This window comes from Lepisosteus platostomus, chromosome 7, assembly GCF_059453375.1.
Source record: "Lepisosteus platostomus isolate fLepPlt1 chromosome 7, fLepPlt1.hap1, whole genome shotgun sequence".
In the NCBI taxonomy this organism is placed as follows: Eukaryota; Metazoa; Chordata; class Actinopteri; order Semionotiformes; family Lepisosteidae; genus Lepisosteus; species Lepisosteus platostomus.
Genome location: NC_142617.1, coordinates 15364109 through 15390171, shown reverse-complemented (window position 1 = coordinate 15390171; position 26063 = coordinate 15364109). Strand labels below are relative to the sequence as shown.

The 26063-nt window shown below is 38.4% G+C and overlaps 1 protein-coding gene across 3 annotated transcripts in view; it reads left to right on the top strand.

The window, feature by feature from the left end:
- The window catches only part of dclk1a (doublecortin-like kinase 1a), a 102879-nt gene continuing 76816 nt past the window's right edge, over positions 1-26063 (top strand). For all 3 annotated transcript variants that reach the window (XM_088639457.1, XM_088639455.1, XM_088639458.1), the window contains exons 1-3: positions 1-230; positions 1097-1493; positions 9507-9853. In XM_088639457.1, the coding sequence (XP_088495583.1) occupies positions 1115-1493; positions 9507-9853 (726 nt within the window). In that variant the 5' untranslated portion in view covers positions 1-230; positions 1097-1114. The remainder of the gene's footprint in view (positions 231-1096; positions 1494-9506; positions 9854-26063) is intronic.

Here is a 26063-nt window from a genome sequence, read left to right as displayed (position 1 = left end):
CAATGCAAATCACTGCAATAACACGGCAGCAGAAGAAAGCAGCTGCTACCCAGACTCCCTCATCACACACACAGGCAGGGTACGAGAAGACAACAAAGAGGTTCAGGTTTACGCTGCAGAATTTACTGATACAACACATATAAATAAAAGACAGTATTAAAATTAAGTTATTCAGCATCTTAGGAGACGTATCTTGGCGAAGACTCATCTGCACCCGTAGCCACTTGAAGGTAAGTCAACACGCCGAGGAAAGTACGCTCATAATTGCTAAGATTGTATCCTGAAACAATACGTGCCTGTAATTTAATATTCAGTGAATTGCTACTGTACATTTGTCACCCGTGCCTGTTCTTTAATGGCTTTGAAAAAGTGCATGTCTGCATGAGAAAGCACTGGCTATTTATGTGTTATTCCATACAGGAGGTATACAATTTAATCGTCTGCAATTCCAAAGATTTCATTGAATACATTTATATTTTGTAAATATAAACGGCCATTCATATTCCTGCTTTTTTCTTTCGTTACATCATTTCATTACATCAGTGTTACTTGGGATGTTTTGTATAAATAACGGAAATATCTGTCCTCTTTGTTTTATTGTCTAAATGGGTTAGAAATTAGACAAACACACCTTTGAAAACACAGGCTGCCCCTGTAATTTTTACAAAGCTCGTGTAACAAGTCAGGGTATTAGAACTGAAAACGTATTATGCATACAATATTTCCTGTTCCCTTGTTCCTTTCATTTTAACAGATATTTGTTGTTCTCAAGTACAAGTGTATTTGCAAATCAGCTTGTGTGCAGAAAATACTATAGTGAGCAATTAAGACAGCTATGGTAAATTGGGGATCGTAGTAACACCGGGAATAACAGCAATTTAATCTGTAATTAGAAAGTTATTTTCTTTAATATCTATGGTCGGTTCACAGAAGAGCTAGGTTCAGTTATTTGCGTAATAGCATTGGGGATTGATTTAACACCTGGCACCCTCATTATTGATTGCGCGCAGTAGATGTGCTCACAGATGATTGCGCATTTTTTCCTCCTGAAATGTTAACAATTAGGTACTTTTTTCCCCCCTGCTCTCTTCCCCAGGTCATAAATCATTGAAAAATGTCCCAAGGGAGAGACATGGAGTTGGAGCATTTTGATGAGAGAGATAAAGCACAAAGGTACAACCGAGGAAGCTCGCGGGCCAACGGTTTGCCAAGCCCTACCCATAGCGCGCACTGTAGCCTGTACAGAACCCGCACCCTCCAAACCCTCAGCTCCGAGAAAAGGGCAAAGAAGGTTCGCTTTTACCGCAACGGAGACCGATATTTCAAGGGAATCGTATATGCCATCTCGCCGGACAGGTTTAGATCCTTCGAGGCAGTTTTAGCTGACCTTACTCGGACTCTGTCTGATAATGTTAATTTGCCGCAGGGAGTCAGAACCATCTACACAATAGATGGTACCAGAAAGATCACCTCGTTGGACCAGTTAGTTGAAGGTAAGACAACACTTTGCTTCCAAATGGGTTTGTGTAACAGGAGACAAACAATATAAGACAAGATCTACCTTTCACGAAATGTATTACTGTTGTTCCAAGTACTGTAGGTCTTTCACCTATTCTTTTTTAGAGTTTTCTTTCTGATATGAGTATGTTTTCTTTAAATCCTTTTTGGAGGTCCACTAAGCAGAGAATGTCACTGTGAAAGAGAACTTAATTACAAAACAAATTAATCAAAGTATCAAAAACTCTGGAGCTCAAACAGGTTTGTTTGTTTTTTCTTTTCTGGGAAAAAAAGTGAGGGCAATGTTTTCCAGTGATTGGGACTCATCAGACTATTATAATGTATTATCTGGTCCTATAACATGCACTTAAATCTCCTCACTAAGAGAATTTAAGTGATTATGCTTTCTGATCCCCATGTTGTTGTCTATTGTCTTTGATAGTTATCTTCACAAATAATGTTTTATCTACAACACCAAGCAATGATTTTTAGGAATATTTGTCTACATTTAACCTGTAGATTTTAACCAGTAGACACTTGATATGTTCAATCTGTTTTGTGTGTTTTTGACTGATTCATTTGAACAAAATTCAAATAAATTTCAAAACAGTGAGTGCCTTTGGTTACTGGACATATTTTGGGTTGTGACTCTGTGAACTAACATGTCTTTGAACTTCACACATTCTTGACTGAAGTTACCAGATTTGAACACTACACATTTCTGGTTTGTATTTAATGCAGGTAAGCATATCTGTAAGTGTGTTTTATAAAAAAAATGAAGGAACTTCAAATTTCTCTGTTGGCATATACCATAAATATGGTATCAGTATCGTAGGAGTTACAGAAGCCTCACTAAACCCAAGCGATGGTAATTCATATTTTATGAGGTGGCTGGATCACACAGCACATTTGAACGCATCTTTTTACATCAACAGGAATCGGGAAATGGGTATATTTTTATTAATTTAGAATTGCTAATTATTCTCCCTGTGTTCACTTGGGATTCCCCTGGGTGTCCTGGTTATCGCCCACAGTCCAAAGACATACAGGTAGGTTATGTGGCTTCTGGGAAAATTGGCCCTGGTGTGAGTGTGTGCGTGTCTGAGTGTGCCCTTGCAGTGGACTGTCATCCCATCCAGGGTGCACTCTGCCTTGTGCCTGTTGTTTGTTGGGTTAGGCTCCGGCTCCTCTGCAATTAAGTGGTTAGAAAATTAAGTCTTAATAAATATTATTTTTTTTACCCCCACGGATTTGGAATAGTCAGTTGTGTGTGACATAATGAGGTTCTTCGATCTTGAATGTAATAGCAAGCAAATGAATGCTGAGCAAAACTGGCCTGCTCTATTTTGCAGTCTTCCTTAAATGCTCTTAAAAGTCTTATAGGCAACCTGGAGAAGTTCAGTCCTGTTCTTATTAGTTTTATTAGTTGATTGTAACTACAAAGCCTAAACCTGGATGGAAATAATCAACTTTCCCAATAACTGAGAATTATATAGTACAGTATGTATATATGTTGTATATGAAGACGGGTTTCTGCTGTACATTTATAAACGCTGCTTATGATAAACCTCTGGGACCACAATACAATTACGGTACAGTACATACAGCAGAGAGCAGTGGGAACTTGCACTTTGCCACTACAGTCAATTGCAGAAGCTGTTTCTTGGAGAGGGGGTTAAATTCAGTGTAAAAACTGGCAGCACGGTCACTAATTCTTCGCATGTACAGAACTAGTTAGAAAGAGTTAGCCTCCTTTATTTTCTAGTGACCTCCATGTTTTTGTTTGATATTTAAAACTTTAAAAAGTTCTGATAAAAAATCAGAAGCCATCTGTGTCCATTAAGGATGCGATGTTGTCACCGCAAATATTGTCTTGATCTCCATTATGTCTCTAAAGCATAATCTGACCTATCAGTATCCTGGCAGTGTGAAGACTTTACTTTTATTTCAACATCAGAGGCATAGAGCAAGTATTTTATACTGAGCTCTCTGGGTAGCTCAACCATTATAGGCCCTTGCTTGGAGTGTTGATTCAGCCTTAGGGCACACATTATTCTGGTTCTGCCTGGGGTCTTTCATGCATCCATCCATTTTTTTTAGGCTCCTCTTCCTTTCACGACCACAGGGGTGCCAGAGCCTCTCCCGACAAGGGACAGGCACAAGTTCTTTCAGCTTTTGGCAAAACAACAATTCTTGTCACTTGCCCGGTGTCTGCACTGCAGGCCAGCAGTGATGTCCGTGAGAAATGAGCATCTCCTCCATTCGGTGCCGGTTCTCATGGGAAGGGCTGTGAAACTTGCAGCGCATCAAATGTTGAATGGGTCTGATGGGTGGACAATGCTGCTTCTCATTCTCCGTTCCAAAGTCATAAATGTAGAATCTCATTTTAGGCAGCTGGCGATTCTGAACTGCGTCCGTATGTCAAAAGATTGGAAATTCCATTTAAACATAGGCCTTCTGTCTGCTTAATGGCTTGTGGTGTGAGGGCACTGATTTGCATTATGTTGAGAAATTTCTCAGAACTAACTGTTAGTTCATTTTTTAGTGCTTAAAGTTCAACACAAATAATTATGATGAGTCATACGACAAGTCAGTTTTTTAGTGGCATGTAAGATAAGATTGTATTTAAACTAGCAGATTATTATGGAATTTCATCATATTATGTAGGGTAACAGGAATAGGCCAGGACAGCTGGGTTTTATTTCCCCTCAAGGTAAGCTCAGTTCAGACAATGGAAAATATGGTGGGAGAAGTCAGAAATTTCATTTGGCAGAATGAAACCTCTATTCTTAAGTAATGAATATCTTTTAATATATTACCCTCTGATTTCATACTCTCTAGAGGCATAAGGAGCTGAGCTTTTAGACAGCATAACAGCACATGGCAGATCACATTGTCTTTTAATTCCACTGTAAAAAGCACTAAGTTCAGGGCCTCTCTAATGGTCTATTGGCTGTAATAGATGGTGTTACCTACAGAAGTGCATTTACATGGTTTAATTTTAATTTAAAATACTTTGATTTTCTTAATTTATTGATGGCATTCATCAAGTTTAAAGCAGGAAATGTGTTTTAAGCATGCTTCCTGGAGCATAGAAGTTTAGATCCCAGACTATGGCCATAACAGCTTATATAAATAAGAAAAATTGTCCTCACTTGAGGTCTCAATTAGAGCAGAAGATATCGATGCAGTCTGGTAGTGACTGTAGAGTTGTGTTGTTTACCGCTGTACACTAAGGCGTAAATAACTTTGCATAATGACTGCCAATTGTTTATAGCTGTTTCTAATCTTCAGTCATGGTGAAAAATGTGATGTGTGTAATAATTGCGCAAAACTACTTTAAAAACCGATTCTAAAAAAAAAATTATTTCAGCAGTCTTACATTTCTATTTGTTGAGTGAAGCAATATACTGTTGTAGTGTGCTCTCTGAAGGCACCAGTTCTGTAGGGTTTGGGCATTTACTGGGACAATTATTAATTGTAGCAGTAAATCGCAAAATGATTCTTTTGATGGCTTTAGAATCCAACCATGCGATATAACTCAAACAACGCACACACACAGGTACTAATACACGAGGATACATTTACAGTATTAATACATAGAATATGCATGTAAACCTAACAGATCTTATCGAGAGGGTTATCAGAATACAAAAGGTATATATTCAGTCAGTTACGAAGAGTTACATGTATCAAGAGGACATACGTTCAGTATATCATTCATTTAGACCGTTTCGTAAATGCACTTGGTTATAACTTCTACATTAGATACTCAAAACAAGTACATAACTCTTAGGAATTAAATTGATATCAACTGGTTGGGATAACAATTGAATTCTCGAGCAGTAATGCAGTGAAGTTGAATACTCATCCAATCTCTGGGGATTCAGATCTCCTGCGGACTCAAAGAAACAGTTTCAGGCTGTTGCTGTCCAATCCGTGCTCTCTGGCTCGGTGCCAGGCTGTGCTGTGCGGCTTGCGACGGTGCGCTGCTGATGCTCACTGACCGGCTAGTTAGTGTTGGCTTTAACTAGCAAAGTTTGCGCACAGGAGAAAAGATGACTGTGGGTCCCAGCAAGTCAGGAAGAGGACCGGTTCGTTCCTGATGAAGAGCTAGTTCTGAATAGTGATTCAGCTCTCCACAGTTCTGACCTGTTCACGAGGCCTGCTGCTGGTGCTAACCTCGGGTGGATCCTCTGGTTACTCTCTGGCAACCTCCGCTCTAGACTCTTAGAACAAAGGAAAGTTCTGGCACTCAGACACACTGGCCATTCCGTGGTTGTCCAGGCTGAGTCTCAGGATGGTCAGGAGGCGCGCTGCGAGAATGTCCTGCCCTTGGGAGCCTTCTGCTCCTGGGCCGTCCTGCCCTGGAATTCTCCTTTGAATTCCCTTAAGAAAAGTCCAAAATAGTCTCCGGCCCTCTGTGTTGCCTGTTTTTACCTGGAGGAACTTCAGCTCATTGATTGGCTGAAAGTTCCATGGGCATCAGAGTCCCACGTGGGTTACTCGGCCCTACCAGTCCCTGATTGGTTGATATGAGTCACTTACTCCTGACACTTAGGAATGCAGTCCAGATGTCCATCTGGCACTCCCTAGACAGATAGGCGCCAATGGATGACCATTGATCCTGATAGCCAGGCTTAGCTAAGTGCATCCCCCTTTGGGAGCTGTCCCTTATCAAAAGAAAACATCTTTAAATCAGCCTGCATGAATAGTTTCTCTGTGGCTGCACCACAGAGATGAACAGAGAGATGGGGCCTCATTTGGGAAAGCACCGCAACACTTAATTCTGTCTTATTAATAAGCCTCGCCGCTACACTGTACAGTATATACAGTACAAAATCACAGAATTAAGAATTTGTCTTGAATATCTAATATCCAAATTGTAACCCGTTTTATAAATGGGTTCTCGGTCTGCCTCACCAAGATGACCTTGAAGTAAATTGTGCTAAAAATGTAAAATTATGTACTGACGAGTATCTAAATTAAAATAGGGCATTTCATTAATGATTAATGAACAATTAACCTTTGTGCTGCAGCCTGTGATGTAATGATTGTTTTTTGACAGTTCATTTCCACTGTTTCAACTGTTTAATTGAGTTTAGAGAATAATTAATGTTGTGAGGGTGTTTTATCTCTTTTTTTTTTTCTTTCAAAGGGGTAAGAGATTTACAATATCTATTTAACGAAAAGGAGCAAATGGTATAATTTGTTCTGAAATGGCATTTTCAGTTTGTATAAAACTGCTTTTGAGGCACAAGTGTGCCCTGTGTGTAAAGGAAGGTTGACTGGAAGGTTGAAATTAAGAGTGTGCTGGTAGAACAACCTTTTGCACTTTTGGCCGATATTCAACTCAAAAGGCGTGGTTAGGTACCTCCTTTTTTGGAAAGTGCCATGGCTACTGCTTAGTGTACCAAAAACACATCAGTGGATTTTTTTTAAAATGTCTTGATAAAAATTACACAAACCCATGGATAGTTGATGCACCTTCTACATATCAAACTAGTATTTGATATTTCATTATACTTGTAACATATTGGCTGTTGGCTGTAATTTCTCCCAGTGCTTAATTGTTCACAACAGTATTGCTTTCTTAGGCATTTTTACTCACTAATCATACTGGAGATTGTTGAATAAGTGCTAGGTTAAAATACAGCTCTTATCCTTCTTAGTGCATCAAGAGCTATATTAAGAGCAGGAAGTTATGCAATGTAGAGGCTTGGTGTGCCTGTCATACTCACACTGAAGTATTTGGCCTTAGTCTATGAATGGTCACAAATTGTATGTTTCTACTGTGTTTAATACATAATGGTCTGATGTTTCTACACTATACATTTTCGTCACCCCAAAGAATATCAAAAATACTTCATTGAATTTTGCATTGACTCAAATCATCTCATTAGTGAGAGAGTTCAATGTTTAGAGGTAAGATTTTGATCTGGCAGATTTCAAATCATGATATGTCACCAAGATTGGGGCCTCTTCAGGTTGCAAAAAGTGCACAGTGGTAGAATGTTTGCATGTTACTATCTTTATCAAGTTCTGGAATCTTACTTGCTTCTCTTCCTGTGGGCAGTGCACATTGCCATGTTACTTTGAACATTACTACAGTAGATTGAGCTAGGATGTAGTACCAGGAGCTCGGAGACCAGTGAATACATAAGTGTTTACACAGGCTCTAGGAGTGGACTAAGGGAGAATTCCTGACAGAGCTGGTCATTGTTTTTATTGCCCTAATGGACTCGGACAGTTAATTCCTTTATATAACAGGTTTTATAAGGCATCTGGAGAGACAACAGTTTTATAGGCCCTGAAAAAAACAAAAACAAATTGGAGTTTAACTTGACTAAACTTGCCTCAATCTCCGTCACCATGAGGTGACAGGTCATGTGAATCTTGTAATGTATAATGTATCGTGCCTCGATTAACAAAGGGTAGACTTTGTGGGGTATTATATTTTTTGTACATACTGTTACAGGTGACTACTGTTATACTGTAGGTCTCTAAGAGTTTAGATAAAGTGTGAAACACCAGGCAGTGTAAACATTTCCAGCTTCAAAGCAAAAGTGATGTTTGCTGATATGTGGGGGTCCAGAGTCTGTGATCAGGGCAATCCTACACTTTACCAAGGTTTACCTGTAATTAAGTTCTGGGTAAATGATTAAGTGTCAAAAGTGTGGGATAAAAGAGAGGACAGAAGGAAGACACCACGAGAGAGGGAGGAGACGGGAAAAGACATGTGCCAGGCCAGAGGTCCTTGGTTGAGATCCGACCCGATTGGAGCTATGTTTTTGAACCTTGCTAAGAGAGCTTCCTATTCTGTAGCTTTTAGGGAACTTGGAGTTTTAAACACCCTCTTCTGCTTATTTGGGTGCATTTTGGAATAGGGAGATAGTCCCATTTGTTTTGTGGCATCTGGGTTTGCAGAGAGAGATTTAATCATAGACTCTATTCTATTTAAGTGATAAGCTGCCTTCTCTACTATTTTAATAATAATAATCATCATCATCAGCATCATAATTTTGGACACTCCACTCAAAGCTCTTTACAGGTAATGGGGACTCCCCTTCACCACCACCAATGTGCAGCATCCACCTGAATGTGCCAGAACACTCACCACACATCAGCTTTTATTGGGGAGGAGAACAGAGTAATGAAGCCAATTCATAGATGGGGATTATTAGGAGGCCATGATTGGTAAGGGCCAATGGGAAATTTGGCCAGGGAGCCAGGGTAACACCCTTACTCTTTTCGAGAAATACCCTGGGATTTTTTAATGACCACAGAGAGTCAGGAGGTTGGTTTTATGTCTCATCCAAAGGACGGCGTCTTTTTACAGTATAGTGTCCCCAACAGTATACTGGGACATTAGGATGTCAATACAGACCACTGAGTGAGCACCCCCTGCTGGCCCCACTAACACCTCTTTCAGCAGCAACCTTAGGTTTTCCCAGAAGGGTCTCCCATCCAGGTACTGACCAGGCTCACACCTGCTTAGCTTCAGTGAGTTTTGGCTTCTGTAGACATTAATTAAGAGTTTAATACTTAGTGGGAGACTGGAGGTTTTGGTGGTCTAGACGTACTGTACTGTAGGTCTCTGAAACACCTCGTCTGTAAATGTGTACTGTACATAGGAAAACAAGTATGTTGTATTGTCAGTTAATAATTATTTGTTTAAACCAAGTGTGCCTGAATTATTGCTCTGTTCATCAAAACTGTGCTATAGAATAAAATTAATGTGCCTCTAACTATACCAACTGCTCTGGTATATTCGTGGAGAAATCCTTACAAGTTGGGGGTTATAATAGTTTATTTTAGTTATTGATTAAACCACACGGTCCATTCCTGATTTTCTCCATTATCGTAACTCCCTTTTGTAACAATACAGTAGAAGTGGCATGGTGGTACAGTCGTTAGCATTGCTGCCTTGCAGTGCTGGGGCCCTGGGTTCAAAGGAGAAACCCTGCAGTGTCCCAATCAACAGTGATCTCCTTTGGCTTCCTCTGCAGGTGAAAGCTATGTGTGCGGATCGATAGAGCCCTTCAAGAAACTAGAGTACACGAAAAACGTGAACCCCAACTGGTCTGTCAACGTCAAGACTGTGGCTTCCGCCCGGCCACCTCCGGCCCTGGGTATTGCCAAAGCCAGCCCCACTGAAGCAAAGGAGAGCAAAGACTTCATCCGCCCCAAACTGGTCACCATCATTCGCAGTGGGGTCAAGCCACGCAAAGCCGTCCGCATCCTCCTCAACAAGAAGACCGCACACTCCTTTGAGCAGGTGTTGACCGACATCACCGACGCCATCAAACTTGACTCTGGTGTGGTCAAGAAGCTGTACACACTCGATGGGAAGCAGGTAAGACTACTCTCTACTCAGCCTTTCTGTATTCTTACAGGTTGGACTTCTTTCTGTTCATATGCTAAAGCTGTGAATGTACTTTAAATGCTTATTTTCACGGGTGTGGGATGCATCTGGTGTTTTAAAACATTTTTAATGGATATACATAGCATTGCATTGTGTGAAAAGGGGAACATAAGCTTCTTTCATCTCATGAAGCAAAACTATTTGATTCCATAAGGCTCATTATCTTTAAAATGAATTTATTTCAAGTGCTCCATGTAGAAATTTTGAAAGATACAACATTCCCTGGGGAAATGCAAAAAGAAACAACAGAAAATTGTAAAGCATAAACTGAAAACTGAAAGGAAAGAAATCTGAAAACTGTCCACATACAGGTCAGAGTTAAAATATTTGACATACAGTATTGTTTTTAAAACCATTTGTTTTTTACTTTAAGGATTACTCAGTTTTTAGACATGGGTCTGACCGGTTGTGCTAGAGATTTGGAGAAACAAGAACAAACTGTAAAATAATATGGACATATTGTTTATGTAGACATTTTAGACTATTCGACTCAACTGGACTTAGCCTTGAGTGAACATTTCTATAACTGGAGCTCCAAAAGAGTAATGTACATTGTACTACATTATAATGGATAACAGTGTCACCATTTTCTAACTGATCTCACAAGCTAAGCAAGGCTGGAACCAAAGCAGTGCCCCAGTACAGTGACAGGAGATATTGCTCCAGGAGGTGTTATCCTTTAGATGAGGTGAAACGTAAGGATTGACCACTGGATTATTAAAGATGCCATGGCACTGTTTATAAAACTAGAGGTGTTAACATTGGCATTCAGGCTGAAATCTGTGGATTTTAATCTGAAGTTCCCCCTTAATTCAGATGGTGAAGCAAATTCTCCCTGATCTGACGTACTACTGCCAGTGTGTAATGGCTGCAGTATGTCACCCAGGTTGGAACTGCATATCAGTGGTGGATAAAGGGGTTCCTGTCCAGTATGTGAAATACTCTGGAATGTGATTAAAAGCACTATATACTGCAAATGCTAGTTTACATTAATTATAAAATGTATTATAATATTTACTAGGTGCTCCAGATGAAAACTAGTGAGAATTAAACTGGAATCATTTTTATTGGGATCCATTAATTTGTCACATAGACTGGTAAAAATGAGTATTTACTGTGACACTTGTATTATGAGAGGCCATACGTCTTGTTGACAGTTAAATCAAGGCAGCTTTTGTGTTTCTGGTTTTGTGCTTTGAATAAGTCAGTTAGACTTTTAATCTCAGATTTCCCTGTTGTACAGTATGTTTTTCATTTAAAATTGTAGAATTGTGGCCATGCTATCAACATACATGTATACGTAGTACAAGGGGGAGGGTGAATATATAAGGCACTAAATAAATGTTGCATTTAGGCTAAATGCAGCTTTCTGACTTTCCTATTTACCCAACCAACACACTCTTCTAGCTCCTTTGTGGTTGCATAGGCTTCTGAAAAGTACTTAAGAGGATTGTTGCTGGAATTAAGCAACAGCCAATTGTGTATCCCTTACTGTAGTATGAATTATGGCTTTCAGATTCATCTGCCTGCTGTTTAATTTATTTTGCACTCTGCTTCTTGTTGAAAGACCTCTTGACAAGCTGTGTTGCACCTGAAAATGTGTTTATCATATGGAGAAGTGTGTTTTTCTCCCCTTCTTTCTTTTCTCTTCTGTTTTCCAATGGCTGACTCAGTTTTGCTCCTGTAGGGGGAAAAAAAACGTGAGCCAGACAAAATGATGCCTGTTACTGGCTGTCATGTGGTTACCTGTCACCTGATCCTGTTTTTACTTACTGAGCTCTGTTGTTCTCGGAGCTCTTGAGCGCAGAAGGAATCCGTTACATTTTAGCCATCTTTCTGTTCCCCAGGAAAATAGATACCACATTTTTAGTTACATTGGCTCATAATTATAAAAAACAGCAGGTTACTTATGTCGCAATATAAGATTAAATTCTCTCAAATTTATAATTGTCAACAAGGCCTGCACTCCAGGGAGACGTGTTGAAAGATTTGGTTTTGAAACATGCTGGAAAAAGAGGAGATCGTCTGCTAATGCTTAAAATCTGTTTGATACCATTTCTTATAATCTACTACAAATGGTCATTTTATTAATAGGTTGATGTGGATTTTGAGTTATTTCTAGCGCTCATGATTCAGGTCACAAACTCATCATCACACTGGTGAGCTGTCCAGTCTCATTATTGAATGTGATGGGCTTGAATAAATTAATGCATTTTCCAAAGTTATTTGTTTTCAGTAAGTCTTCAGTAAAAGTGTCAAGTTCAAAATCTGTCCTGTCTTAAACTCTCATGGAATTCTGGGTGAGCTCACAGTGGACATTTTCATCACCACTGGAGTCCAAGCAGCCTGTTCTGGTCTCCACTCAAGACATTCCTTTATCAACTTGACTGGCTTTAAACAGTCTGGATTGTATGATTGTGCCCAGATGAAGAATTTACACACTTATTTCCTTTACAAAGCTAAGCAGCTGTGGACTTACCAGAAATTATTTCTGTACTGTTGATCACAAGTGTATCGGAGTCCTGATTGCACCTAAAAATTCATTTCAGTTTTTGTTCCAGCCTCTGATCTAGCAGGTTAGTTCATGTATACCAATTTGGAACAATTAATTATTGAACTTGACTGTGGGTACTATGATCTCACACTAGTCCATTAGAAACAAGGACACAACAAGTCTATACCTGTGTACCCTTCTGATCTGGAATGTGCTTTTGCAAAGGACATGGTAGAAAGGGTTTACAGAATGTTCATTGGAAGACAAGTTCAGAAATTATTTTGAACTCGATGTTTTATTTTTTAAATTAATACGTAACAAGTTTTCTCAATTTGACGACTTGGCTAGGCACTCTGCTTACCTCAGTGCATGGCTTAATATGGCAATATAATCAAGTGAAGTACACAGATTGCTTTGCATATTGTAGATAGTGTCTGATTCTGTGCGGTTCTTTTTCAGCTTGTAATCAACTGATGAAAGCGTCACCATGATAACCTCCATCTGGTGCTATAAGAAGGTTATTGATTACTATATATAGGGAGTGAGCTGTGACTTTTTACCCTCCTCTGGTTGTCATGGAGACAGATTTACACCCAGTGCAGATACATTTGTCACAGTTTGGACGTGAAAGCTCCAGTCTCATAGCCTGATCATAGAACTCTTTTGTAATGATCTCATCTGGAATTTCCAAGTAATCTGAAAATATCAACATTGAACTTACAGCACAAAAGTAAATCAAAGCAAAATTTGTAGCTGTGGAGCAGTGGTGTCATAGTTTATATTCCTAGAGGTCCTTGTGTATTCTGGGTTTTTGGATCTATTCATTTTCTAACCAAGTGATCCAATTCAGGGCTATGGAGAGACGGAGCTATCGGTTTTCATTTCTTACAAATAAGATCATATATATATATAGGATGTTTCCGGTGGTCATTTGCAGTGTTTAACTCAAAACATTCACTTAGTTAAAGGTATAGTTACCTAAAAATCCACTTAGAGACATTTATTAACTGGTTAGACCAACTATGTAACTTATGACGTCTTGAAACAGGGTGTCTGTTGTAGCATATTCTCAGGTTGTTGCTGGCATTCTATTTTGTGTGTGCACCCTGGTTTAAAATTGTTGAACTTGTTTTTTGCAGCATTGTGACCTAATTAATTTTCACACATCTCTAGGATTTCAAAGATTCGCAAATAAATGCAAATTTCTCGCACCTCAAGCAGTTTTGCTGAGTTTTAAAGATAACTCCGCACGACACAAATGTCTGAAGTGTACAGTGTAGAAGAATAACACATTTAAGCAATGTAACTTTCAGAGCTGTGAGATGTAGGGAAAAATTTGCTCTACTTTCTTGAACACCAAGTGATTTGCTATGCTTATGTTTACGTTTAAAGAATTTTCTTTTCCATGCCTATATTTAGACTTTTCATCTGTTATAATTCTTTTCAGGGGCAAGTGTGCTGCACAGCATGATGATTTGGCAGGCAGCCTGTAACCATGGTGTTAAATATTATGATACTGGATTTGTCAAGGAAGAGGTTAAGTCATTTGCTCTTGTTATTCAGAGAAACATGTTATCTTATAATGAATCTTGACTGACAGCTAACAACAAGCAAAATCCTTCGCCTCATTTAAGGTTAATTGATTGCTAATCAGATACATATATTAATAATGTTTGTAAATTACTAATGTGGTAGTGGAGGCACTTTAGGGCATAATCAACTCTGTTTTAAAATCATTATAAAGAGTTCCTAGTTGAGGGATTTTGTAAACATTTTGCAATTCTTTAGAACTTTATTTTAATATAGGAATGTAACAAACTGCAAGTTCCTAGCTCTGGTTTCCTGTACATTTCTAAAAATCCAAGTCGTGACTGTTTGATATTTCTGCCTCCTTTTTTCACTTAAAACTAGAAAAGAGTGTGAATGAAAGGATGTGGAAGTAAGGCTACAGCCTTCCCACGCAGTGTTTCAGTATGTGAAGTCTCAGAAGAGAGCCTAAAATAGTCACTGTGCATTTTGCCTTGTTGAAATTCCTCCTGCCTCACTTTTTTTTGGCATTATTATCATATCTTATGTGTCCCGTGTTCCTCCTCCTTTTTGTTCTGAGGTAGAATAATGCACTTGATCAAATCTTTTTGTGGAGGTGGAATGTGAGAAAGAGCAGCAGTCGTGATTTGAATTTAATCTGAAAGTCAGATATCTTTATCTTGTTTCTCCTCGTGAATCACACAAAGAATTACAGTGATCAGACGGAAGGCTAAATCGAAATGTATGCCCTCATTTCTCATGGGCAAAATTGCAGCATCCTCCAGAAAAAAAAAAGAGGTCAGACTGTTCTCATCACAAAGTCAGCTCAGAGATAAGTCATCTCTGTCCCCATTTCTCACTTACTTTTCTTGTTCGCTTTTCTCTAATGCTATGGCTCAATGGATGTCTGACTGGTAGGACTATCATATAGATGTTTATGTAAAGAGCAGCTCGTACCTCACTGAAAACCCACACTTCCCAGTACCAGTCTCTAAGAAGAGATCTATTTTTTTAAACAGGGACAAACACCAATGTGCTGCTTTTTCATTTCTTTTTCTGAGCTATTTGCCTTCTCTCTTGCTCTTTTAGTCATTTGTTATCCAGTTGTGTTTGTTGCTTTGCTTTTTAATAGTTCTGTACTTAGAATGATAGCACTTTTTTGCATTGCATTGCAGGGGGAGATTTTATAGTGTTTCTGCAATGGTTTCCACTAATACTGGAGAGAGCTTCATACGACTTGAACGTTTCATGATGTGAACAGAAAAAGTTAAATAGTTTTGTGCAGTTTAATAAAAAATGATGGCAACTTAATATGCAATTAGTTTTAAGGTCTAGTCCTCAAAGACTGCTGTTTCTGGATGTATCTAAATATATTCCTGGCCTTACAGTGAGGGAAGATTTTGTTTCTGGCTACTTAATGCAGATTTTACAAACAAACTGTGAACAAATGTAAAATACCTACAATGTAAAAAATCGAATTATTCAACTTAGACCTCAGATGGTTTTAAAAATATAAAACTCTGAGGCTCATCAGGCCTGGAATGTGCTTGTCACAAATCAAATTATATGTATGCTACAGTAGGTACCTAGGTCTAAAAAAAATCCTATTCAAAAGATTACCCTGCACTGTAGGTTTTATTGATAGCATTACATAATGAGCTGCTTAAGATTTAGGGAACAAATATTACTGTGGCCAGTAAGGATTAGATTTTGATACCTCTTGAGTTAAAGTAATACCAAGGCTGGATTTAGAATTATACAACTTTCTGTTTCATATTTCAGATCACATTGCCTAAGCTGCATTGAGAGACCGTGTAATACTGTACTGCAGTCTGGTGCAATACTTTTTTTAAGCCCAAAAAAATCACAGTTATGTAACCGTATAAAGGTTAGCATTATTTTTAACATGCCCATTGACGGGATATAAAGACATGCTAGCTACACATGCCAGATGGGATATACTCAATCTGTGCTTCAGGCTTATGTGGGATGAGGTCAAAATTGGAAAGTCAGCTCCCTGTTCTGTAGCCTGTTTCCTTGTCTCTGTCTCCTCTTGGCCTATTTTATTTGTTAACATTGAGAACATGTAGTCATTTTTTCTCAGTCAGACCCTTGACTTACGTAAAAAATGGAATCTCTGAGGGTACAGCCGTCTGCTTTGTAAAAAAACGACATTAGAGAGAAATGCATCAGACAGTTAAAAGGATACCTTGATCAAACCTCTAAAAATGTGCTATTATTCATGAAAAAAATTGTTGTTCCTTTTTCAAGACAAAATGTTGAAATTCAAAATAAGAAATACAGTACCGTTCTTTTTTTCAGTGCGGTGGTGCCTTAAACTTTAAGGCTTAAAACAGGTTTAGTAGTCCTCACAATCGTGAACCATTGGTCCTGTATATAGTTTCTCAGAATTGTAATAAACACGTTTCCCCTTAAAAAACAACTTTTGAACAAGGAAGCCACAGTAAACTGAATATTTTAATTAGCATGAAAATGTGTAGTACAGTCTAAAATTTAATAGACTTTGAGAATTTGATTAAACCCCTTTAACATGGACAAGTGGACCACTGCCATCTGACCCACAAAAAAATATAAGAAAATACTATTTTATTTAGAGCAGCCAATTATTTTTGTGATACCCACCCAATTTGGAGTAACCCGCTGCGCACAAGAGATTTAAATACTGTAAATACAATCAGTTGTTTACAGACTCAACCGATCCTCGCACCTACTGTATGAGCCACTTAGTCTTTTATTGTATCAGCACAGCCCTGTCTCAGAAGTTTAGAGCTGAAGGAGATGAGGGGTTAAAGATGTTATGTTGCTGAGCCCTGCTTCACTAATCCCACCCCACCCTTTACAGCACTTAGTCAGTGGTTGCTGCTGCTTAGGGAATTAATGGTCATAGTCAGCTAGTGACATGACCAAGGCTTAAACCCGTGATCGTTAAGCTCAACCGGTATCAGGAGAACACCTGTACTGGTTGAGCCTCTCTTGTAGCTCTGGAAGTATCACTTAAATACTAACATCAGGATTGCCAGGATGAGTCAAACACGCTCAGACATAGTGATGGAAAGTATTGTGAAAAAGGTGTTCACATTAACTAATGTTCCATTAATAATCCTCTCTGTATAGCATAACACTCCTCTTCTCTTACTTGGGATACAGCTGTTTATATTCTGAGGACAAGAATTATCTCCTTCCGGCATCCCAGTCTTCTGAAATGGAAAGACACCAAATTTTGGATGTTTTGGAGTCAGTTTTCGATGTTGGATATTGCATTCAGATTGAATTTTTAATTCTAAACCCACTTTTCTTAATGTGAGTCGCTTTCTTTCTAAACTATTCACATCAAGATTTGTAACTAAGCAAATTAAGAGCTTTAGGCCCAGAAAAAAGTGTTGGGTACTGTCATTGTGTGTGCAGAGATATTGCACCTTATGCTCAGGATTAGCACACTATACTGACACTTTTAGATTGTATGTGTATTTATGGTTTAGTGCTCTGTTTCAATTTTTGGGTGAAGCTCAGAAAGACAAAACACTTTGAATAGTTTGACTACAGCAAATGTATCATGAAACCTGTAAACCAGAGTGAAAATATACAATCAGGTCCTTTCACAGTTACCGTTTTAGGCTTTTAAGAGGAGATAATGGTGGAGTAAAAACTGAGGGAGAAAAAGAGATTGAATCGCTAGGGTAGTTTGATGTCGGGTTAGACTGTGATAGAGTAGGTAGAGAAGCAGTCAAGGAGAAAGGCTTGCTCTGAACAGCAGGAGGAACTGTGTGTAAAGGAGAGATGCCACAGAGGCAGAAAAAATGACCTTTCTACATTCATGCTGTTCATGCAAGATGACAGTGTATTTATAAGTGCTGTAGGGAAAAAGAAGAGGAACAGACCGTGACAGAGGCAGTATTCTGACTGGTGTTTCAGTACCATAACTGCCTGATTTTATTTTACCTTCTTTTCAAGTACTGTAATTCCCACTTATTTTGAAATTTAGAGGTGTATATAGCAAGAGTTTTTCACTTTTAAGGATAAACCTGATTTAGTGCTATTATGAACATGCTCAAGTAGGGAGCTGTGTCAGCATGGAATGATCCTTTGCAGCCTACGCATGCTGAAAAGTAAAGAAACGCATTATTTCCGCTGTGGAAGTGTGAGGACGAGAGGAAAAGTAGCAGATAAATAAGGCGTCGGAGAACATAAGAGAGCGAAGTTGAGTAAGGGTGGGAAGCAGTGAGGAAATGGGGCATAAAGCAGGTGAGGATCAGTGTCCAGACTCGGGGAGAACAGGAGGAGAGGTGTTGAAAGTCAAAATCTGTAAATGTAGAGGACTTGGGAAATGAGTGTTTTGTTGAGAGAAAGGGGGAAGGTGTGATCCAAGTTGAAAGATAATTTAGATTCTGGATGTCTTTAACAGCAGGAAACTACAGTAGAGTTCTGTAACCCCTCTGTGAGGACGCAGACGGAGAGATCAGAAAGATTGTGGTGAAATGGGGAACTATCAGTTTGGAGAGATCTTTGATCTAGCTGACGTATTCCCTGACAAGTCTTTTTTCCTGTCTGGAGCTGTAGTGGATGGGCACGAGGTGCAGTAAATAAGGTTGCTCATGTTGCTCTGGTTGTATTATTATACTGTATTGTTCAACCAACAAAATACAAACATACACCAAACAGTAGGTTGGTAATATGCTGTGGTAATTGTAAAGTGCCCTCCAAAAGTATTGGGAAATTTGTGTTTCCCTGTTGTATACACAAGAAATTGAAATTCAAATAAAGCAAATTATTCCGAGACAGAGTTCTGGCGGTTCCTTTTTATTTTTAGGATATACATTATGTTACCAACACAATTCATCTTTTTACAACTAAAGCATATGTTGTGTTCAGTCCCCACAAATTTAGGTTACCTTAAGTATTGGGACAGTTAACTTAAAGCAAATTAAAGAAGTGAAAAAGTAAGTATTTTGATGCAAATTCTTTGCTTACGATAACTGCATCAAGCCTCCGTACCATTGCCATCACAAAGATCGCTGTTTCTTCACTAGAGATGCTTTGCCAGGCTTTAACTGCAGCCTCTTTAAGTTGTTGCTTGTTGGTTGGATTTATCCTACTGCTGCCATCTTCAGTCATTAATCAAGACCATTGAGCCTGTTCTGGAAGCAGCCATACATGCCCAAGACATGATACACCCTCCACCATGCTTTACTGAAGAACTGGTATGCTTATAGTCATTGGCTGTTCCTGTTTTTCTCCTAAATTTAGCCTTTCTATCACTTTGATAGATGTTCGTTTTGGTCTCATCTGTCCATAAGGCTTCTGTGGCTCATCTCGGTGTTTTTTTTGTGCAAATTCCAATCGAGCTCTTCTGTTCTTGCTTCTGATGAGGGGCTTACACCTGGAAGTAAATGTTTCTTAGTGAAGTCTTCTGTGGATTGCGGTACTCAAGATTTGCGCTCCCACACTCTGGAGATTATTTTTGATTTCACTAACAGTAATTAGATTTTTTTTTTCCTTACGTTTAGAAATACTTTATTTTTCTGTCATCCTCTGCATTTGTTGTTTTTGGACACCTTGTTCTTAGCCTATTCTTGACTCCTCTAGTTGTTTATTCTTTTTCAAGAACATTCCAGATTGTTGATTGAGTGTTACCAATTACTCTGGCGGTCATTTTCTTTCCTCTCATTTTCAAAATGGCCTTGGTTTCTGTCATAGTGTGTTCTGTGGTCTTCGTGTCGGTTTTGCTGAAAGACTTCAGAAGCACTTTCAAAAGACCTCAACCATGCCTAGACCTTCACAGCTCTTTTATGTGTGTGAAATATATGCAACCCCTTGGCAATTAGAAACACCTGTAAACCCATTTGGCCCAATACTTACGTTCATAAAAAGTGCTGCTGTTGTATAATGGTAAAACATTTATGTAGAAAAATACCCATAGGTAAAAGGGGATATTCTCTGCTTTTTTTCTCATGTTCATCTTGTGATTTGAAATCCAAATTTACTGAGCATACAGTCATAATGGGCTAATTTGATCTCTTGTCTTGTACTTTTGGACGGCACTGTACATTTTATTATTGATTACACTGGACCATGGATGTAAAATTCATTTCCTGGAGTACCCTGTGTATTCTGCTTTTTTATTCCAGCCTCGGTAGTCAATTAAAAAAATTAACCTATTTATTTTCTTTAGTGTATCTAGGATACTTAGTAAGATCTTTAAATTGATTTCTCAAAAGATTCACTGCATTAAAGGTACAACACCAAAGAGCCAGGTTAGAAGTATAACAGTTATGCAGTGAGTTAAATTAGACTAGTAACTGTGTGTACTGAGAGGGTTGCAAAGCGATGCAGAGGTTAGCATTTCTGCCTCGCAATGTTGGGGCCCTGGATTCAATTTCAGGCATGGGGTGCTATCTGTGTGAGTTTATACAGTATCTCTTTCCTGTGCTCTCATGGGTTTCCTCTAAGTGCTCTGGTTTCCTCCCACAGTCATACTGGTAGGCTAATTGGCTCCTGGGAAAACCAGCCCTGGTGGGAGTGTACATGTGTTTATATGTGGCTTGCAATAGACTGGCATCCGGTCCAAGGTGTACTTTGCCTTACCGGGCTAGGCTCCAGCTACCCTGAGTTGGAAAAATAGGTTAGAAAATGAAGAGATGAACCTGGGTGCTTTGGATGGAGCAAAGACAGAAGACAGTAGGCCATCCAGGAATTGAATCTGACACCCATACACCAGATGTCTATTGATCTATGGAGACATCAAGAGTATTTGGTGCTGATATGGGTCTGCATTAGATTTGGGTGGTAGTTCAGTAGCTGCTTAAAGCATGTCTGAATTGACACTTTATCCAGGACCACTATTGCCAGAGCTACTGTATATGCACCAGGAGTCTTGCCTCTTGTGAGGTTTTGTGATCAGCTTCTTTGACATACTGTAGTGCAGCACCATATGAGAAAAAAGGCCTGGTTTGCTAGTACTACACAACCGCCAGGAATCACTGGACATAGTACATGCTGGGTCATCCCGTCTGATTAGATAGAATGGGAGGTCATATTTAAATCGGAGTCACTCCTATGGATAAATTGATAAATACACCTGATAAAAATGATAAATTAACTCCTGAAAAAAAGGAGTTAATTTATCATTTGTTTTAAAAAGGCGTTTAATGTAGGTTTCTGGAAGTCATACAGGAATTCCTCCAGCTCAGTTCTTTTTATACATCTGGAAATGAGGTCGTATACAGTAAACTGTCTTGGATTTAAATTTTATCTTTGCGTGGATTGGTACAGAGATGGTTTTTCACACTGTTTTTCAGACATGTGGGAAGTTGCAGTTTGAGCACCAGTTCTTTCCATTCACCAATGATAAAGGGTCTGTGTAAATATAAAGAAAGATTCCCTAAGCATATCAACATTTCAGCTGCCTATCTGCCACACAGCAGAGGAGAGGGCCAAGAAACGCTTTCAGCACCTTTGGTGCTTTCTCAGCAACCTTTAACAGCAGGAAACAAATACAATAAGAATTTCTAAAAATACCCATGCCAGATGTCAGAGTAGTGGTTATGATTGTACAGTGCAAATGTATTTCAAGGTCAGAAACCTAGAAATGTAACTAGGGTCTAGACGACATTGGTAACAGCCTTAATTCCATTTCAAATATCTGGAGAGCAGAGAAAATGTGAATTTTATTATAAGATCGCAAGTTTTTTACAAGAAAGCTTAAAATGTAATTCTTGACAAAAAAAAAAACATAATTTTAACTGATATGACATTTGTCTTTAATGATGCCTTTTTTGCCTGACTCCTATTTATATCCTGACCCTCTTTCTTTATGTTTTACAGTGCTCAATAGAATTATGAATTGGTTGGCTCTTTTTTTCCCTTTCTAGTTTCTATGGCAATGTAGGTGCCAGAGCTGGTTGCTTAGGAACAGTTTCTGCAGCAGCAGGCAGCAGAGCTGCAGAACACGGTGATCTCATGTTTGGCTATGTCAGTCTGGAAAGGCTCAGTCGTGCTTCAGAGCAAGGTCTTCTCACTGATTACTGGAGGAGAGAAATTAGAGTGGCTTTAGCATGAGACACAGCTTTACTATTATTATCCTCAAAGTAGCTGCTAATGCCACAAATGCACTGGCCACTAGTATCTGCCTAATGGCTGAATCTATTTTTTTTTTTTTGTTTTGGAGTAGACTTATTTACATTATTATGATCATTCTATTTAATTCCCATTAGCTGTATAAGTAAGGAATCTGTGTATGAAGAAATACTTAATAAATTTGATGTACTGTCAGGTTGTATTCAGTTATAGGTCAAATCTATTTTATATCAGAATTTTGTATACGTTTTCCCCCACCTCATACACAATTGCAGTGATCAATCATGACATCAGCTGCAAAGCTGAAGAGAAACAAAACCTTTTAGTTTCGTAGTCATGTCTAAGAGCCACAGAAGACAGTTGATGCTTTAGGTTTCCTGCTGTACGTGTTTGCAGTGTAAGACTATAATGTCAAATATGCAGTACATGCTAAAACTGCATCTGACCTTGAAGAAACAATGTACAAAAAAGAAAGTCAGGGGAATACAGGTAATGGAGTGAGTAATATGTGAATTCATGCAATGTTTTTTTTGTTGTTTGGAGTTTCTTAAAATCATCAATATGGAAGAACCACCATAGACTCTTTGACCTTAAAACAAGTAGCATTCTTAATTGGACCATTCTTAAAATGGGCTTCATTCTTGTTTCTGAGAAGCAGCAGCTGGGTTTAATGACCCTTTTATTCGGGGCACAAGACCAGTTGGAGCTCCTGTACAGTATGTGTGTTACTTCCTATGTTTTTTTTTTGTTCTTATTCTGCAGTCTTGCTAGTGTTTCTAGGGACAGTTCTCAATAATTTATTGTGGGTCCACACCATGTGTTTGACAAGCTAGAAAGAAAGGACCAAACATTTACTCTTGTTCAACTTCTCTAGTCTGCAGACCTCCCCAGCTGGGCTCTATTTTCATATGTTAAATTGCATCTAATTTTATGTTCCATGTGGCATAAAATTCGTTTTTTTTCTACTGTCCACACCAGATTTGCTTACCCCTCATGTCATGGTAAAATCTCTGCTGCTCTTATTATTCAATTTAACGTTTGTTTCCAGTTGTACAGAGCTGTGATATTTATTTTATTCAAATGAGCAATCTCATGTGCATTGCCACACCGCCTGGCAGCTTTTCTGACTGTTCATATTTTTGCACAAGCTGTTGCCCATGTTAGCTTTTCATTAATCTTTTGGGGATTTTCCAAAGAAGTGGTAACTGACATGGGTACATGAACATCCGTTGCTTAATCGAGTCATTGAGGATAATGGCAATAATTGCATTTAAAAGGCTGTCTACTATTTTTGCACTCTATTGTTTCATTGCTAATGAGGAAGACAGCAGACTGCCATAAGTGTCTCATTCCTGACTGACATGACATTACTTAGCTATTATCTGCAATATTGTTTAATTCAGTTGCTCACTTACTTGCTTTCAGAGAGAATAAGAACTACATTTCCCTATCACCATTGCAGCCTGCACTTCCCATTATGCATCTGTAAACGTTTGGCTTAACTCTTTTATTGCCGATTCTTAACTTGTAAATTACATATCAGATAGATCATCTTTAGCACAAATAACCTTAAATAGTACAAAATTAAAGCTTTTATCCAGCAATAAAAATCCAATTTTAGGCAGGTTTTGACAACTATGTTTAACTTTTTATTTAAAAATCTATTTCCTTACATTGTGCTAACAATAAAATAATTAATTTGTGCTCTTGCCAGATGGCTGTTGAAAATTTTAACCCTCAAACTGCACTGTAGCCTCACATTTAAGTAGGCTTTAGAAAGACATGAGATCTCGTATGAAAGATAGATATACAATCAGCAACAAACTGCGATTACAGCAGTGAGCTTCACTGTACCTTCTGTGTATTTGCAATGACAGACTGATAAAATTAAAAGCAATGACTCCAGTCCTTGATCCCAAACGGACTGAACTGTTGTGCACAAGATGAAATGGAAGCCTGCCAGACCACAATCTAGATTCCTCCAGGGCATGTGGCTGCTTCCCAGAAGTCCTCCTCTAAAAGAGATTAATATCAAGAGGCCCGTGATTCAATTTTCCTTTCTATTCATGTTAAAGACTAAAAGCTAACTCCAAGGTTTGTGAAGAGCATGGGACCTTCAAGACTCATTGTCAGGAGTGAGTATATTTGTGGTTGTCAGCGAAAAGGATAGTAGATCTTATGAAAACATTCAGAATTGTGCTCAGTTCAGAGTTTAAAAAGATAATTGAACAGTTTTTTTTTAGTATGGTTGCTTTTTAAAAAAAGATAATCTGGGGTAAAAAAGCCTGACATTGTCAATATATAAAGTAGAAAATGACGTAGGAAATCAATTTCAATTTCTGCTTAACTTTGTTTTTCAGGAATTTGTCACCTGAAGTCAGAAGTCAAGAATAATGTGTATTATAATTTGGCACTACTGGCATTTGGTACTATTTGATGTTTATGCTTTTGCAATGAACAAAATACCATAATAAACTGCTAGCCTTTTGATCTAAAGGATTTGTTCATGTAAGATGGGTGTGCTTAGCACTTTAAAACGCTGTTCACATTTTGCCACTAATGTAGCTACTGTAGGTCATCACTTTCACCACTGGTCAGACAGAGAAAGCGGCTAACAAATATTTGAGTTACTGTATCTTAAACACAACAACTAAACAACTGATTTTTGTTACTTTGTTTTGTGTGCATCAAAAACATCAACATGTAACAAGTTTAAATGTGACAGTGGTTGTATAGCTGATATCCTAAAGTTTAAAAGAAATTTTAAAAGCAGTCGCTCTTTTTAAAGGAGAGATTTATAAATCTATAAATTTATATATTATAGTGAGTTTGTTGATTCATTTACATCTGTTACAATGAAGAATATTTGCATTCTGTACATTCTGGGGATATTTGTTTCCTGAAATTAGGCATCTAGAACTTACATAAAATTCCCATCCATTTTAGTTTGGCACTGTTGCCACATTCATCAATGAATGTAAGTTTATTAACATGGAAGCACACCCTTACTGATTTGATAGCGAAAGAGCTTGCCTTTCACTGAACAGTCAGAGGGCTCTGCTTTGTGGCTGCCGAGTCTTGTATGTTAGCTATTATACTGTGGCTAAGAGGTGTATGTTGGAACTACACTAAATCAGAATCTTCTTATAAAATAAAAGATAAGCACTCCGTCTGAGAGAATCAAAGTGCATCTTGTAACATTGACTGTTAACTGTGGATCTTCAGCTTAAAAAGGAATCTCACAGGAGCATGTTTACCTCATGTACCACGTTTTAAAGCAGACTACACTGCACATTTTAAGAGCAGGGAACCGAACCCAGTATGCTGGCCGAATCACAGTTTGGACTTGAACAATCTGGCCTACCTAAAAGTCTATTGCCCATTAATATATCACTTCTCCAACTGATCTGTTTAGTGAAATAATTGTAATTATATTGTTAAGCTCACAACCTCTATCTCTATGTAATATGTCTCCGCCTACTCAAGAATTTAAATATCACTTCTTTTAGCCTTTACGTACGTATATAAAGTTTTATTAACCGGCAGAAAAGTTTTGCTTTCAAAGTGTCTTCCAGTTTGAGCATTGACTATTTCTATGGGAAGGTATGAATTTATTGCAGGTGAGATTCTGACAGTACTAAATTGGCAGCTATCTGGTATCCCCCAGCTCTGCTAGTAATGAGATTTATAATCATTTTTAAATTGATATTCTCAACATGAAAAGGTCATGAATGCATTAGCCACAGGTTCTGTGAATGAAGGGAATTTGTTGCTTTCATTTTAATAATATTGAGCCAAAACACTTGAGTATTTATCAACACTTTCATGTTTGATGTTCAAATTTTCATGTTTCTTGATGATAAAGTTACTTTTTCAGAATGGTCATCAGTTGCATTCTGCCCTTTGAGAATTGAATTGTGCGTTTTAACTGTGAGCTGTCATTAATAGAGTTTGGCTTTCCTCCTTCAGCAGCAGAGAATAGTCGATTTGGTTAACAGCTCCCAGTTTTTACTATGACCTTGACTG